A 13,938-nucleotide genomic window follows, 5' to 3' on the forward strand; every position below is an offset into this window, starting at 1 on the left:
CCCTTTAACTGCACAAGAATTACATCAAAGCATCAAGCAAATTCTCCCGAAGAGAACTGTTAGTTTGGAGTCATGCACGTGCACCAGTCTGCATTCTAGAGTCAGATAGAAGGATTTCAACTGATTCTAGCGAAAACCAAACAACTAGACACATTGCACTGGGATTATGAGTTACCCTTGATCCATCATTAGTTCTGGAGACTTTGTACCTGGAAAGCTGGAAAAGACTGATCACTGGCATCAGGAAAAAATAAAGTTGATGAAGTTTTTGGGCACAAAACCTGCAACCTCTGCCTGAGAGTCTCCGTCTGGGTACAGACAGCATTTAAGTTTGTTTGGCTTTCCAATCTCACTTGATCAGGACAATCCTCCAAGCCTGTCAGGAAAAGAAATTTTCTCACCTTGATGAATGACTGGTGATCCTTGGGAAACCTGAGTCATCTCCTGCACTCATGAGACCATCTGGCAAACCTGCTCAAAGACCAGCCCTGGGGAGTGCTGCGCACTGGCATTTTGCAACAATTACCACGAAAGAGATGTTTTCTCTGTTTGCAGATGATGACAGACTGGTTTTTTTCATGGGTTACTGAAGATTCCATTTCTAGACTGAGGTCATAGCATTTATGAGATGCCAAGGTGGAGGAAATCCACTTCCTTGTTCACATTATGAACTTGAGAAAAGTATGGCTTAAACCTAAAGTAGATTCACAGCTAGCAAAGATTGGGAACTGATGGTTGAATGTTTTTAGCCATAGGAAAAGGGACTCATTTTGCTGCTTGTATCATTGATTCCTCAGCTTTCCTTGTGCTTCACTTCTCAGCCTATGACAGGGGGCAACAGCACTTACCCATCTCTCACAGGGTGCTCCATATAAAGTTCACTTAAAAAGCAGGGAAAGATGACAAATCACAGTCTTACCTGCACTTGCAACATATAAATGCTTCAAAAGGTCTTAGAGCATGTGTTCAGCCTTGGCCCTTCCTTGCACATTTAGCACCCTGGCATCTCCTCACAGCTGGCAGACTACAGCCAGCTTCAGTACAAACAAGGCAAGCCACCCTTTCCCCTAAAGCCCACCCTTCAGAAAAAACCAGAAATGCACCAGTGGAAGACAAGCAGATGGTCAAATGCTCTCTAGTGAAAAAACGTAAGGAGGGCTGCTACTTTTTTGTTGAGCTGCATCCTGATCTTAGAGAGCAACTTAAAATTTCAGTGAATTGTTTCATTGTTTCAGTCAGAAAAGCTTTGTAGGTCCTGCATTTATGAGAGGGATTGGTAAGAATGAGCCCTGGTATCTATCCGCTCATTTATATCGGACCTTGGAAAGTGCTAGGAAGCAGCCAAGATGTAATAAATTTAAGGAGGAAATCATGGCCCGTCAAGTGGTTCAGGAAGAGAAGTCTTGGCTTTCTCACCACAGGCTGTGAAACAAAAATAGATATCAATACACACCCATCTGCTGGAGGAAACAGTGAAAAATGTGTATTATTTATGCAGTACTTCTTTAAATAGGAGTGAGCAGAGAAACTGAACCAGAAGACTTTTTGTGGCAGGTTACAAACATAAGGAATAATATATGCTGTCAAAATTTGCAAACCCACTCACATACAAGCTTTAAGAGGAAGATAAAGTGCTCCTTTCCCCAGGTGACGCAAAGCAGACCATGGAATATTATATATTTCTCATTTCCCTTCCTTCCCCCAAAAGTTTTAACCACCAAACCCTACTGCCTCTTGGGAGAGGGCAGAAATCCCATGTAATCACAGACCCCCAAAATGTTTATTGATCTATATCAGTAGAGATGCATTGCAGGAAAACCCTCCCCAACCTAGCACATATTTCTAATTAGGCAATAGTCAAATCCCCACATTTTAATTTGAATTTAGGTAATTAATACCACATTACTTAAAAACCTGAAAACCTCAGACAAAGCATAGTCTAACCATTACAGAGATCAGAAGAGAATTATTGTACATGGGTTTAGTAGAGAAAAACATGTTCTGCCTAGCAACCACAGGTGCTCCTGGCCATCCAGGGGAGGAATCTAGCATTATAAATGTCAGAAAGTAAATTATGCCACTGTGCCTCAGATACAAAGGCCTAGTTACTGGTCAATTAAAAACTAAAGAAAAAATAGTTATAGAAGGAATATTCAGAAAACCAGATGCAACTATTAGTTTGCTTCCCTCTGTATCTTTAAAGAAAGTTAAAGATTGCTCATAGCTAGATGGGTTCTGTGCTTGGACTTATAAATAAGCTGTTTTCTCAGGAAAAGAGGACACTTTATATATATACAGTAAAAGTTTACGTTTAGGAAAAGAGGACACTGAAAGCAATTCACCATTTTGATGTTATTGAAATAGGAACTCAGTGTGCTACTAAGTATATGATGGCCCTGAATCCAAGGTCAGACAGGGTTGTCTGAGGATGATGGTTATCAAAACAAAGCACTGCCAGCAAGATGGCTTTTTTATTTTTATCCTTTTCTTAATAGAATGAAAATTTTTCTGCCACTCTAACTAGCTGAGATTTTTCCATTATTCTTAATGTACTGGGCAATTTACTGTGAAGTATGAGCTGAGATTAAGAACCTCCTCCTTCTAGAAAATGTGTCAATGAATGGATTTCTGGCCTTAGAGAAGTTACTAGCCATATCAGGCAGCCAAAGAAGGTTTAAGGAAGGACTGTCACGTCCATCTTGCAGATGAACCTCAGTGTGAGAAGACTAAGAGTCTTGCTTTGTGTTCACGGATCTGCACCTCAGAAGGATGTTTCTCACAGCTGCTTCAGTGCTGAAATGAAATGGCTTCTCCTCTCTGGTTCTGATCCAGAAGAGGTCAGTCAGGACCTAAGGTCTGCTGACTGCAATAATCTACATGAAATGGGCTTGCCAGTTCTAGGAGAAAGAAGACCAGAGTACATGAAGGTGATGTGTGTCCCTCACCCCAAATTTCCCTGAACCTAGAATATGCATGTTTACAAATTTGAAAATCACAGTGATTCACTCCTCCCTTGACCCTATGTGTTGGTTTAACACAGCCTGGTTTTTAGTGGGTGGGAAAAGCTGCACTAAACTTCTGCTATGTCCAGGACAGAGCCCATCGCTGAAGGCTCTGACAAAGGGCAGATTGCTAGCCCAATTAGAGAAGTTGGTAACGCCTCTGTGATGACATATTTAAGAAAGGAAAAAGTGCGGGAAGTTTCTTTCATCTTCCCCTCTGAGGGGTGGCGATGGGGCTGCCGGGCCCTCAGAGGGGGCTGCTGGGCCTCTTTGTGGCGCGGCCGCCGAGGCCCTTCCTGGCGTGGCGGCTGGGGCCGGTTTTGCCCTTAAAATGTTTTTCCCCTAATCCTTATCTCAACTCATGAAGTTTTTTGTTTTAAATTCTCCTCCTCTGCTTAGCTATAGCAGAGGAAAATGAGTGAATAGGTTTTTTTTGTGGGTGCCTGGCGCTTAGCCAGCATCAAACCCTGACACCCTAGCACTTGATTTCTTTTTCCCTACTTCAATACCTTCAAAGTTCACTGCCTATATGAAAGACTGGACGCAAGGGACATCAACCAAGTGCCAAGGCCAGGAAGCCAGTAACCTCACCTTGAAAATGTTAGCAACATGTTGCTTTACAATAATCCATCTTCAGAGCAGCTTCACCTGGTTGACAGACTGTACCAGGCTCCATTTATGCAGATGTTCCCAGTGCATATAAACAGGGTTTTCAAGATGACAGCTATGTCCAGGTGTGATGGCATGTGTTTCCTTTCAGTGTGTGAAAGCTAAAACCTTTGATGAACAGAGACTACTGGGACCAGCAAGACCACACACTAGAAGCTCTGTTCATCCAGCTGCCCAGAGACAGTGAGTCTGTCCTTGCTGCTCTCTGAAAAAGGAACAGACTATGCAGAGAACACAGGGATTATGGCATATCTGCAAATGCACAAACAGCTCCTGCTTTCAGCCAAACTTTTGGGAAAAAGGCAAACCAGCCAAACAAATGTTCCTGTATTTCAGGGAGCAGCAGCCGCTCCACCTTTCTGCCATGTGCTGGCTGTGCAGCAGGGGGATAAATGCCAGGACCGCACATGGCTGTTCAAGCACCCCACTAGCTGAGACATTTGTCTTCATGCAGGAGGGCCCATGACCAAACTTTCTGCTAGTTCATCTCAGTATCAGCCCGGAAAAGAGCTTTCTGAGCACAGTTCCCTGTGTTATTTGCTGAATAAAATTCTTCCTCATTAGCAGGCCAAAGCCCAAGAAATGGCCACTGGAACAAACAAGGTTCTGTGCAAATGTAATCCCCACCTCACCACCAGGGAATTAAAGCAAAAAATTAGGCTGTAGCTGTTCCCCTTCAGCATGATGAATGCTTAAGCAGGTTACAGCTTTGCACTGTGGACATTTTCTGGGGAGAAGAAATAACAACTTCTTTACCACCCTGACTCCCTTGCTGCTCTCAGGGAAACAAGCCTAGGGATTATTTTTTGACAAAACAGTTAAGAATGTTTACTGCATGTCAGTATGTTTTAAGTGTTAACCTCAAGGATTGATGAAAGTGCCAGTATTTCTTCGGCCTGCTCTTTTCCCATCAGTGGTATTTGTGATGTGCAGGAGAAAGAGCCTGGCTAACATGGAAGATGCCATCTAACAGGACAACCTTCTCATTGCTGCTGCAGCAATAATTCATACAGGTGCCTGAGAAAGAAAGGTTCTCATTTTCCATACAGAAAAACCTGTCCTTCAGAGATTTACATTGAGTTTGTTAAGTGTTGCAAGAAAAAAAGTTACCTGGAAAGAAAAGAAAGTCATTTACTGTTGGACTTGCTATCTGAACTGCTCATCAAAGGTGATGATTTACCCTGTAATTCTTGAGCTGAATTTGGCACTTCACTACTCAGGACAAGAAGCAGCTGATGCACTCGAGGCAGACATGATTGGTACTGTTTTGCAAGAAGGTGGGATGCTGGAACTCAGAGATTTTGATTCTGTTCAAGCCCGTGTGCTGATTACAGGCTATACAATGGGAAAGTGAACTTTATCTTGCTGAGACATTTTTAGCTAGACTGTGAGGGAAAGCAGGGAATGAAGCAGAGTCCTTTCACTGTAACTATATGTTAGATCCTGGACTTCTCCAGACTATGAAAAATTTACACCATACTGAATTGAGGAACAGGGATGGAACTGCACACAGGGCTAACTCTGAGATGAAGCTTTGGATGTGGTGGTGACAATTCAGAAAGAAGAACATGGGCTGGATACAAACCCAAAGGATATGGGGCTGTGGTAAGAGAGTTAGCAGGATGTGGTGTATACAGGTCTTGCCAGAAGATCATCACTTAAAAAGGAAAGCACAGAAAAGGTGATGAAGCCAGCAGCTCTGTGACACTACTACCCAGGTTGGGTTTTGCACCTGGCTTCCACACCATACTGTAGCAGAGGATGGCCTTAGCATACTCCCTCATTCCTATGCAATGTCTGGAAGTTTATCTTTTCTCCTGCAAAGCCCTGCTTTAGCACCCCAACTGCACATGGTGTATTTGAAAAAAACAGGGATGTTATATCCCAAAACCATGGCCCAATTGAAGGTACATGGGCACTGTGACTATCAGCACTAAATTCAGGTGCCAGAGAGAGCCAAGGTAGCAGAAGATTCAAACAGAGAGGACTACTGCTTGAATTGCAGCAGCGCTGCCTGGTTCACAGAGATAACCTGGGCACCAGTGGGACATGCAGCTTCTTGAGGACAGTGGTCATGCCAGACCTGGGATTTGCTCTGAGCACAACCAATAGTGCACAGTGCAACAGTCCCTCAGTACGGATGAGCAAGACCACTGCTTGAGCTCACCTTTGTTTCAAGCTAGCATAATTTCTAGAGAGATAAACAGCAGTGTAGCTGCTGGAGACTGTACAGGGGTGGCTGCAATTCAGCTTGTCACCAGTGACCGAATTGAAAAATCTGTGTCACGCCAACTGGGCAGAGAAACGAGTGCCATAGATGTCAGACAGACATGATGCTGGAGATGAGCATGCTCCAGGCATGCTCAGGGGCACCTGAACAGCTGGTGCCCCTGGCACCTGCTGGCTCAGTGACACAGACTCCCTCCTAAGAATGAGAATCTCTGGGTTTCTTGCTCTGCTACGTGCTGTGCCCCTTGGAAAATAACCCAGAAACTTTCTCCTCCTTTAGTGAGCGTTTGCTTAACATGAAGCTCTTAGAGGGAGGCTCTGAATCCTACTATTATGGTAAAACCAAATTAGAAGTAATTTTCCTCAATTGCCACTGATAACAAAAAAGCTGGTGCTACCAATAGTAGTAAAATTCTTGCACATATGCCCCTTTAAAAAATACAACAAGGGACACCGGGAGCAGAACTCTATGTCACCTCCTCTTCTGGGAGCAAAAGTACATGGCATAGACTTTCAATCAAACCCCCAAACTACCAAATTATAAACATATATAGCTGTAAAGATCCATTTAGCATTCTCAGCCTAGTGATTAATTTATTAAAATCTTCAGGTACCACTGTACTGGACTAAAGTGTAGCTTGTTCTATTACATGTTTGTGAGTATTCCTGAAGCAGAAAAGGGCCTACTTCAGCAAGGCTACTGATCATAAAACTGTACTAAATAAAGATGGTGTCGTTTCAGATTTTCTCCTTGTGGTTTGGATATTACAAAACCATTGAATTTTACAGTGTAACAAGAAGGTTCTCAACAGTTAATTCCTATTCAGGAACAAAATCCTCTTTTTTCATATTTTAATGAATTTTCTCTGACCTCAAAATGAGACTTTTAATTCCAAACACAGAAAGAGCAACTGAACAAAAATAATGATAGCTGCCCAACACTTCCTCATTCCACCACCTCAATAACACTGTTACAAACAAAACCTCCACACATGATAAAGGTTATTACAAACTATTTCCATCTACAGAGCCAAACCATTCTCTACATCAGCACTTGCACAATGACAAGAATCTGCAGCTCTCAAGCACATACCAACCACCTTCTGTGACCCACCTTTGACCCTTTCAGCCACTCCAGGCAAAGATGGCACACTTCGTACAGGGAGAGCTGGGTGTAAGAAAGGGGGATAAATCACAGCTTTCGGTGATGAGCCAAAGGAGCCGATTCACAACTCCACAGCATTGTGCTTGTGGTAGGGATGATGCAAACTATTCATCTTCAAGGGCTCCTTTCAAAGATAGAGGTTGATAGAAGCTGGAAATGCAAGATGTGGTATGCTTGTGGAGGCTTGGGGACACAGGCCAGCTCATTTTAATGCAATCGTACGCAGATGGTTTTGCTTTTTCAAGCATGCTTAAACTACTCTTTAAGACTTGGGTGTGATCCTCTCCCAGCATTCAAATATATTCATATTCCATATCTGAATTGCCTTGCACAGCATGGCAGCAGAGACAGTGTGCTTAAGTGATCAAAGCACCTTTCAGAGCTGTACTACCAGCACTGGCAAACAGACCTGTTTTACAAACATTTTGGTTTACAGTCTCAGCGAGATGACATGTTTTCCTCATCCACCCTCAGGCTGGATACCAAAGTGGCACTTGCTGACACTTACCTAGGAATCCCTCTTCATCCACAATGATAGTGTAGTCCTCAGGGGTTTCTGTGAGGCTGAAGAACTTGCACCTGGCAAAGGCAAATAGCAGGAGAACATGATTAGCAGCTGGACTGAGCAGAGCCTTCTCTTCCACCTAAAATGGAGGTGCTTTCCCATCCAAGCTGTGCTGAAGGAAAGAGTCACAGTCTGGTGTTTATGGAGAGGCCTGAGGCATTAACAGACCTAGATTTTATTTCTGGCTAACTCATACTGTGTGACCCACATTCTATGCTGCCTGCCCAGGCACAATGGAGCTGGTAAAACTCTTATTATTTTTATTACTTAGTTCTTAGTTACTTTTCTTACCATATCCCTTAAGGTTTCCCATCACATCCAGGACCTGCTTTGTTGCACTGACACAGAGGAAAAACCTTGCTCACTGACTGCTCACTCCAGCACCCTCCAAAAGCATTTCCACGGTTCATGTATGCACCTGCCTTCCCTTTTTGCCCACTGAAATTTCTTGCCTTATCAAGGTTTGACATCTAATCTCTCAGCCAAGCCCCAATATCTCTTCTTGCTGCTTTAGAGGCTTTTGCCACCAACAGACAGAATCCCAATTTCCTGTGCTGGTCCTCTCCCCTTCCTCAGGTGCTCCAGGTGAAGAAGAGTGGTAGCAGCCATCAAGCCAATTGACACAAGGCTGAGCTTCCCCTTGCCCAATCCCCTGTGGCCTCTGTTCTGCTCCATGCTCATCTTCTGACATCACAGGTCACGTGCAGCACAGCATCCCCAGCTTGTTCAGCATTTAGCACAATGTCACCTCTAACAGGACATACAAATCAAATGTGACATGGGATTCTTCCACTGCAGACACACAAACAAAAAAAGCTTCAGCCTTAAGGCTTAACACCACATATAGTTGAAAAGGTTTTTTTCCCTGACACACCAACATATGTACAGCAACATCTATTGAAAAAACCCAGCTTCTATCCAGCTGGTCCCCAGCAATGGCAGGAAGGTTAGCATGACATTTTGCAAACTCATGTTCACGTTCAGCAAAGCATCAGCACAGTTCTGGGTAGCATCCCCAACACCCGCAGGGCTCCTGGCCCCTCCAGGAGAATGCCAGAGCACGTGGACTGTGTTTGCTGCCTAAGCCCAGGAGAAATTTTTCCCTCTAAATTGGGTGCAACAGGAAGAGCATGTGTCTCCAAGAACCAAAGAGCAGGATTTCAGTTACACTACAATACTCTCCAATTTATCTGAGACAACCTACAGAAAATATTTTAAATACTAGAAAAAGAGAGATTGTTCTCAAGGCCCCCAGATTTCACCGCGTGTTCACAGTGTAATTTCTGCATGAAGCACAGTTCAGCAGGATTCAAGAACCAGGAACTACCAGGGCTTCTCAGCACTGCTGAGCATCTGTGTCCAAAAATCTTCAAGACTTCTGAAAGTCTGGAACCCCACACTGGTGGCTCAAGACATCTGTCCTGGCTTGCAGTGTATTCTATTCCCATCCTCAGGAGCTGTTGAAACCAGGTGGGGCAGTGTTTCCTTGCCTCCTCCCCCCAGACTATCTTTCTGTTCATGGCCCATCATTGTCCTGCCGCCTGACTCAGAGGTAACTCCCTCCGGACCATCTTCTGTTAATGAGCCTAATCAACACTTGGCCTCATGACTCATTACCCCATTGTGAGATGCTCCACCCAGGGGGAGGAACCAAGCATCCCATCGTGGATATAATCTGAGATTCTGAACACCTGAGACAACCTTTCCACTGGATTTCCAGAGGACAGGAGCTATATAGACACCACTGGACCTGAGGAAGAGCAGACCCTTTTTCTACAGGATCACTGCTTCAGGAGGACTGCAGCCACCATTCTACCAGACTGCTACCACCACCCTGATTAACAGGTGTCAGGTTGTATCCTGACTCTGTCAGTTTAACCCAGTGTTATCTGCCTTTATATTTTATTTTTTTTTCCTCTTTTTATTTCCCTATTAAATTGTTATTCTGATTTGGTGTCTCCCACTAGTTTGTTTTCAAACTAGTACAACATCAAAAAATGAAAGCATTCACTTGATTAAAGAATCACATGTAAACTTGGTTTCAGCGTTCTTTTGACTGACTGGAAAGAACAAACATAGAAGCTATTCCCTCCAAAAGCAACAGGGAGAAAAATAGATGGATGCTGCCCTCCTCATCACCTCATCAGAAAACTGAGTGGAAACAACGCGCAGTTCAATTACTGGTCTGCCATGTAACCAACAGCATTTAACGTACATGGAAAGTATTAGACAACCTGCTTTTAGAGACCTGTCCTGTTTTCCTGGAAGCATCCATCACAACAATCAAGCATAACACTCTCTCCTAGCACAGACATATTATTATAAAATACAGATGTGGCCCTACCATAATAGAAACCACAACTTAATTATTTTGTGTCATTGGTAATAGCTGCTGTGACAGCCACATTTACCAACTCAACTCTCTCCAGAAATAGTGCCAAAAGGAGCGGAAATTAGCAGCAGCTCAATTTTGTACTGTCACTTCTAAATGGCACAAGGCTGCTACCAGTGCAAGGGGTAATACAAGCTGGGCAAAAAGGACTTCTGGAATGCTGCTTCAGGTGGGTCCCAGGAGGCAGAATTATTTGTTAGAGTGGATGAATTCCCTAGAGAAGTCACTGAAACAAACCTCTTTGCTACTACTTCCTGACTGAGTCACATGCATGCTGACTAGGGTGAAACTAGAGGTCCTAAGGGAGAAAGCATTAATATTAAAAACCTAACCTTTCCTGATCTGCGATGGCATTTATGGAATAATTTTTTACTAGAACAGTAATATGTGTCTGTGTGCACACACTGACCCCAGAAGAAGTATGTTTGTGACAGATGCCAGTTTCTGAGCACATATCTAAATATGCTAATATTTAAGGGATATGTACATATGAAATCCCATAATTGCTGCCTCAGAACTCACATCAAAACCTCGTATCTCCATAAACCATCTCAAAGCCCAATCCCCCACTCAGTGCAGTTCTGTAAAAGGTCAGGAGGACTACAGAGCCATCTGAATTTAAAAGCAAAGTCTTCCACCAGCACAGAGAAGAGCAGTAGTTCTTACGGTATACATTCACTTTGTTGAAGCCATTGCTGCATACTTTTCCCAGAGGAAATCTAAACATGAAAAATTGAAATTGCAAACCTTGTGTGATAGAAAAAAGGAACTCAATGTCATCTCTCTCTCCCACATTACACTACACATGCCTCTTCCATTCAAGTTATTTCAGTAATTTCTCTTTCCTCTTAAACCAGATGTTGATAAGCTGAATGCCAACAGCATCTTCTATTATCACACCAAAGCCAAGAAAGGAAAAGAATTGCCCTTTAATAATTTTGAGACATCAGGCAAACAGTATTTCTCTAAGTACACCTGGAAACCCTGTATGTAGGAAGACAGTATTTTTAGTTTCCTAATAGCCAAACCTTGGATGGATTATTTTGGATTTCTGCCTTCTCAATGTTTAAGCACATTTCTACTTAAGCACTGTTGCTGACTTTGACTGCCTGACAACATATGCCTTTTTCTGGCAATGCCACAAATGTAGACTAATCTATTATTAGATTAGATCTTTGAAACTGCAAAGCTTACACCGTGTATGGAAGAAATACGCAAGCTTGCACAGAGCAGGAAAGTGCCTGGGGGATGCAGCAACAGCACCATTTCAGTTTGCAAACAGTACTCCAGCCTCCATGGGAGAAAAGAGCAGGAAAGTGGAGTAGTTAGCTGTGCTTGCAGGTCCACACTGGAAGTGTCTCCTTCAGACACTTGGTCTTCTAGGTCTGCTGAGATCACAAGAGCGGTAATACTGGGATGAATGTGACTTCTATTTGTTATGGGTTGCACACAGACACAAGTTTCTGGGAATACTGCGTGGATCATTTGAAAGTTCAGTACAGACAATGGTCTTTAAGGAAGACCACAAGTCCTACCTTCATATTTATAAAGAAACTGCTTAATTATTTGTTATCTCAGCACAGTAAAGTGTTGCAAAACTGTTTGTCCTGTGGAAAACATTCATTCCAGAAACACGTGGGCAGCTGGTCTCCCCACATGTAGGAAACCATGGCCAAATGCCATTCAAGGCAGTCAAATGCAAAGTCTGGAAGTAACACAGAAGTTTGCAAAGAAGCAGTTGAACTGAAGAGAAATTTAGAAGCAGCAGCAGCAAGTTCAGCTGTGTGAATATGAAAGATGTAATTTGCTGGGATTTATTCCAGGCTGTCTTCTCATTTTAGATGAGAAGGCATTTGTATGCTTCAATCTGTATGTTATCATGACAATATATATTTGTATTATAGAATAAGAATTATGCCCATCATCTAATTCTTGGTGACCTTTTTTGCAGTTTATAAATAATGACAAGAGGTAGATTCTAGTACAACATCTTCTGAGATGTATTTGGAAAGCAGTAAAGGACATTTGTGCTATTAATGACATAGAGGCCATACAGGACTATTGAAGGGTGAGCAAGTCCTGCTGAGCACTCCCTGGTTCTCCAGTTCTCGACTCATCCCATGGATGGGGTCCCACAGTCCCGGTTGGTGCAGTGTTGCTGTCAGGGCACTGCTGTGGTAGCGATCGCTACCTGCTGGTCTTCCACCCTCAGCGGTCCTACTGCAGAAGGGTCCTCTGAGAGACCAGGCAAGGTATTCAGCTGTCTAATTTCCTCTGTCTCCACAGCAGCTCTCCCAAAAGCCCAACAATGCCCTTTTGGGTCCTTGAAATACCCTCTCCCGAGGTAATCTGTGCCAAGGATACACGGGGTCTCTGGGCCAGTCACGACGGGCTGGTTTTGCCATTCATTTCCAGTCAGGCTCACTTCAGCTTCCAGTACAGTCAGCTCTTGGGATCTTCCTGTCACCCCAGAAATGGAGCTGGATTCTGCCCCTACATATCTTGTTGGAATGGGGGTACACTGTGCAGCAGTGTCAACTAAAGCTGTATATGCTTGTGGGTCTGATGTGCCATGGATCCAGAGTCCAGTAGATCCGATTGTCCCTTTCCTCCACCTGGCTGGAGGCAGGGCCCCTCTGGTTCTGGCCATAGTACTCCATGCTCACTTCTTGAAAATGTGAACTGGACATCCCCTCAAGAGGAACCAAAGCAACATCATCCCTCCTATTGTCTCTGAGGACTTCCCCACTGGAGACTGGAATGGCATTATCCTTGAAGAATTTCCTATGCTGGTTGTTCTCCCTTGTTGGGGTCCCTCCCCCCTGCCATGGAGCCCTGGGAGAGGGGCCCTGGGCAGGAGGCACGGGGGTTTCCCTGCCCCTGGTCAGCCTCATTCGCCATTGGTTGTTTTGTGTTTCCCTGCACAGGGCAAGGACCCTCTGGTCCCGTGACTGCCTCAGTTCCTCGGCAGAGCTCCGGCCATGCAGCTGGAGACATAAACATCTCTGAAACATCTATCAAGAATCGGTCCATATATATTTCCGTTCCACGGGCCTCCTTGTTTGATACATCATGTTACAGAATCCCCACTGTAACAAATGGTGAGGAATTGCAAGCAGAAGGATCCCCGATCCCTAAGCGACTGATGTGTGAGTAAAGAAACTTTGGATTCCTCTTCTTGTTTTTGTTTTGCTATTCCATATCTAAGCTATGGAGGAACTGTGGAAAGACTTGGCTCTCAGAGCCACATATGGACATTTATCTTAAACTTGAAAAGATTCTTGAACAACGATTTGTAAATTTTAGCTTAATTCAAGCTCAAAAGGAACTGAAACACTTCCTGGCATGGTTGTTTAAGAACTTTTTCTATGTTTCTTGGGATTTAATTCTTACCAAAGACTTTTGGAACACCGTTTGGACACAGTTAATTTTTGAGTCAAAATATATGCCGATGGAAGAATATTTTCGTGAATATTATTTAATTACCGAGACTGTTGAGCAATGTCAGCTGTGTCCTGGCGAAGGGAAGCTTGGCTCAAGGACTGTGAGACCGCGGCCACGTGGACCGAGCCCTCTGCGAGCAGCAGCGAGGCAGTTCCCGCGCGCGGGCGGAGCCACGCGAGCCGCAGTGTCGGTGGCGGTGTCGGGAGCGGCGCAACCCAGTGGAGCCCGCCCGGCCCCGCGCAGCGCATGGTGGAGTGAGCCCCGGGAACGCCCGACCGAGAGGGGCGGCGTGTGGGTGGCGGCTGGCAGCAGCAGAGCAGAGCTGCGCCTGGCCAAAACACGCGCTGGAGCAGGGCACGGGGGGGTCATCGCTCGGGGGCCCGGCCGAGATGTGGGTACAGCACCCGGCATCGGCAGCGAAGCTGCGACCAGAGGAGGCGACGCACGGAGAACTGAGCGGCGCGGCCCGGCC

At 44.5% G+C, this 13,938-nt stretch overlaps 1 protein-coding gene across 2 annotated transcripts in view; it reads right to left on the reverse strand.

Moving 5' to 3' along the window:
* CASTOR2 (cytosolic arginine sensor for mTORC1 subunit 2) overlaps positions 1-13,938 on the reverse strand; it is a 145,493-nt gene that overhangs the window by 61,767 nt on the left and 69,788 nt on the right. For both annotated transcript variants that reach the window (XM_048324694.1, XM_048324695.1), the window contains exon 2: positions 7,574-7,644. In XM_048324694.1, coding sequence (XP_048180651.1) covers positions 7,574-7,644 — 71 coding nt within the window. The remainder of the gene's footprint in view (positions 1-7,573; positions 7,645-13,938) is intronic.

Source organism: Corvus hawaiiensis, chromosome 20, assembly GCF_020740725.1.
Source record: "Corvus hawaiiensis isolate bCorHaw1 chromosome 20, bCorHaw1.pri.cur, whole genome shotgun sequence".
Lineage (NCBI taxonomy): Eukaryota > Metazoa > Chordata > Aves > Passeriformes > Corvidae > Corvus > Corvus hawaiiensis.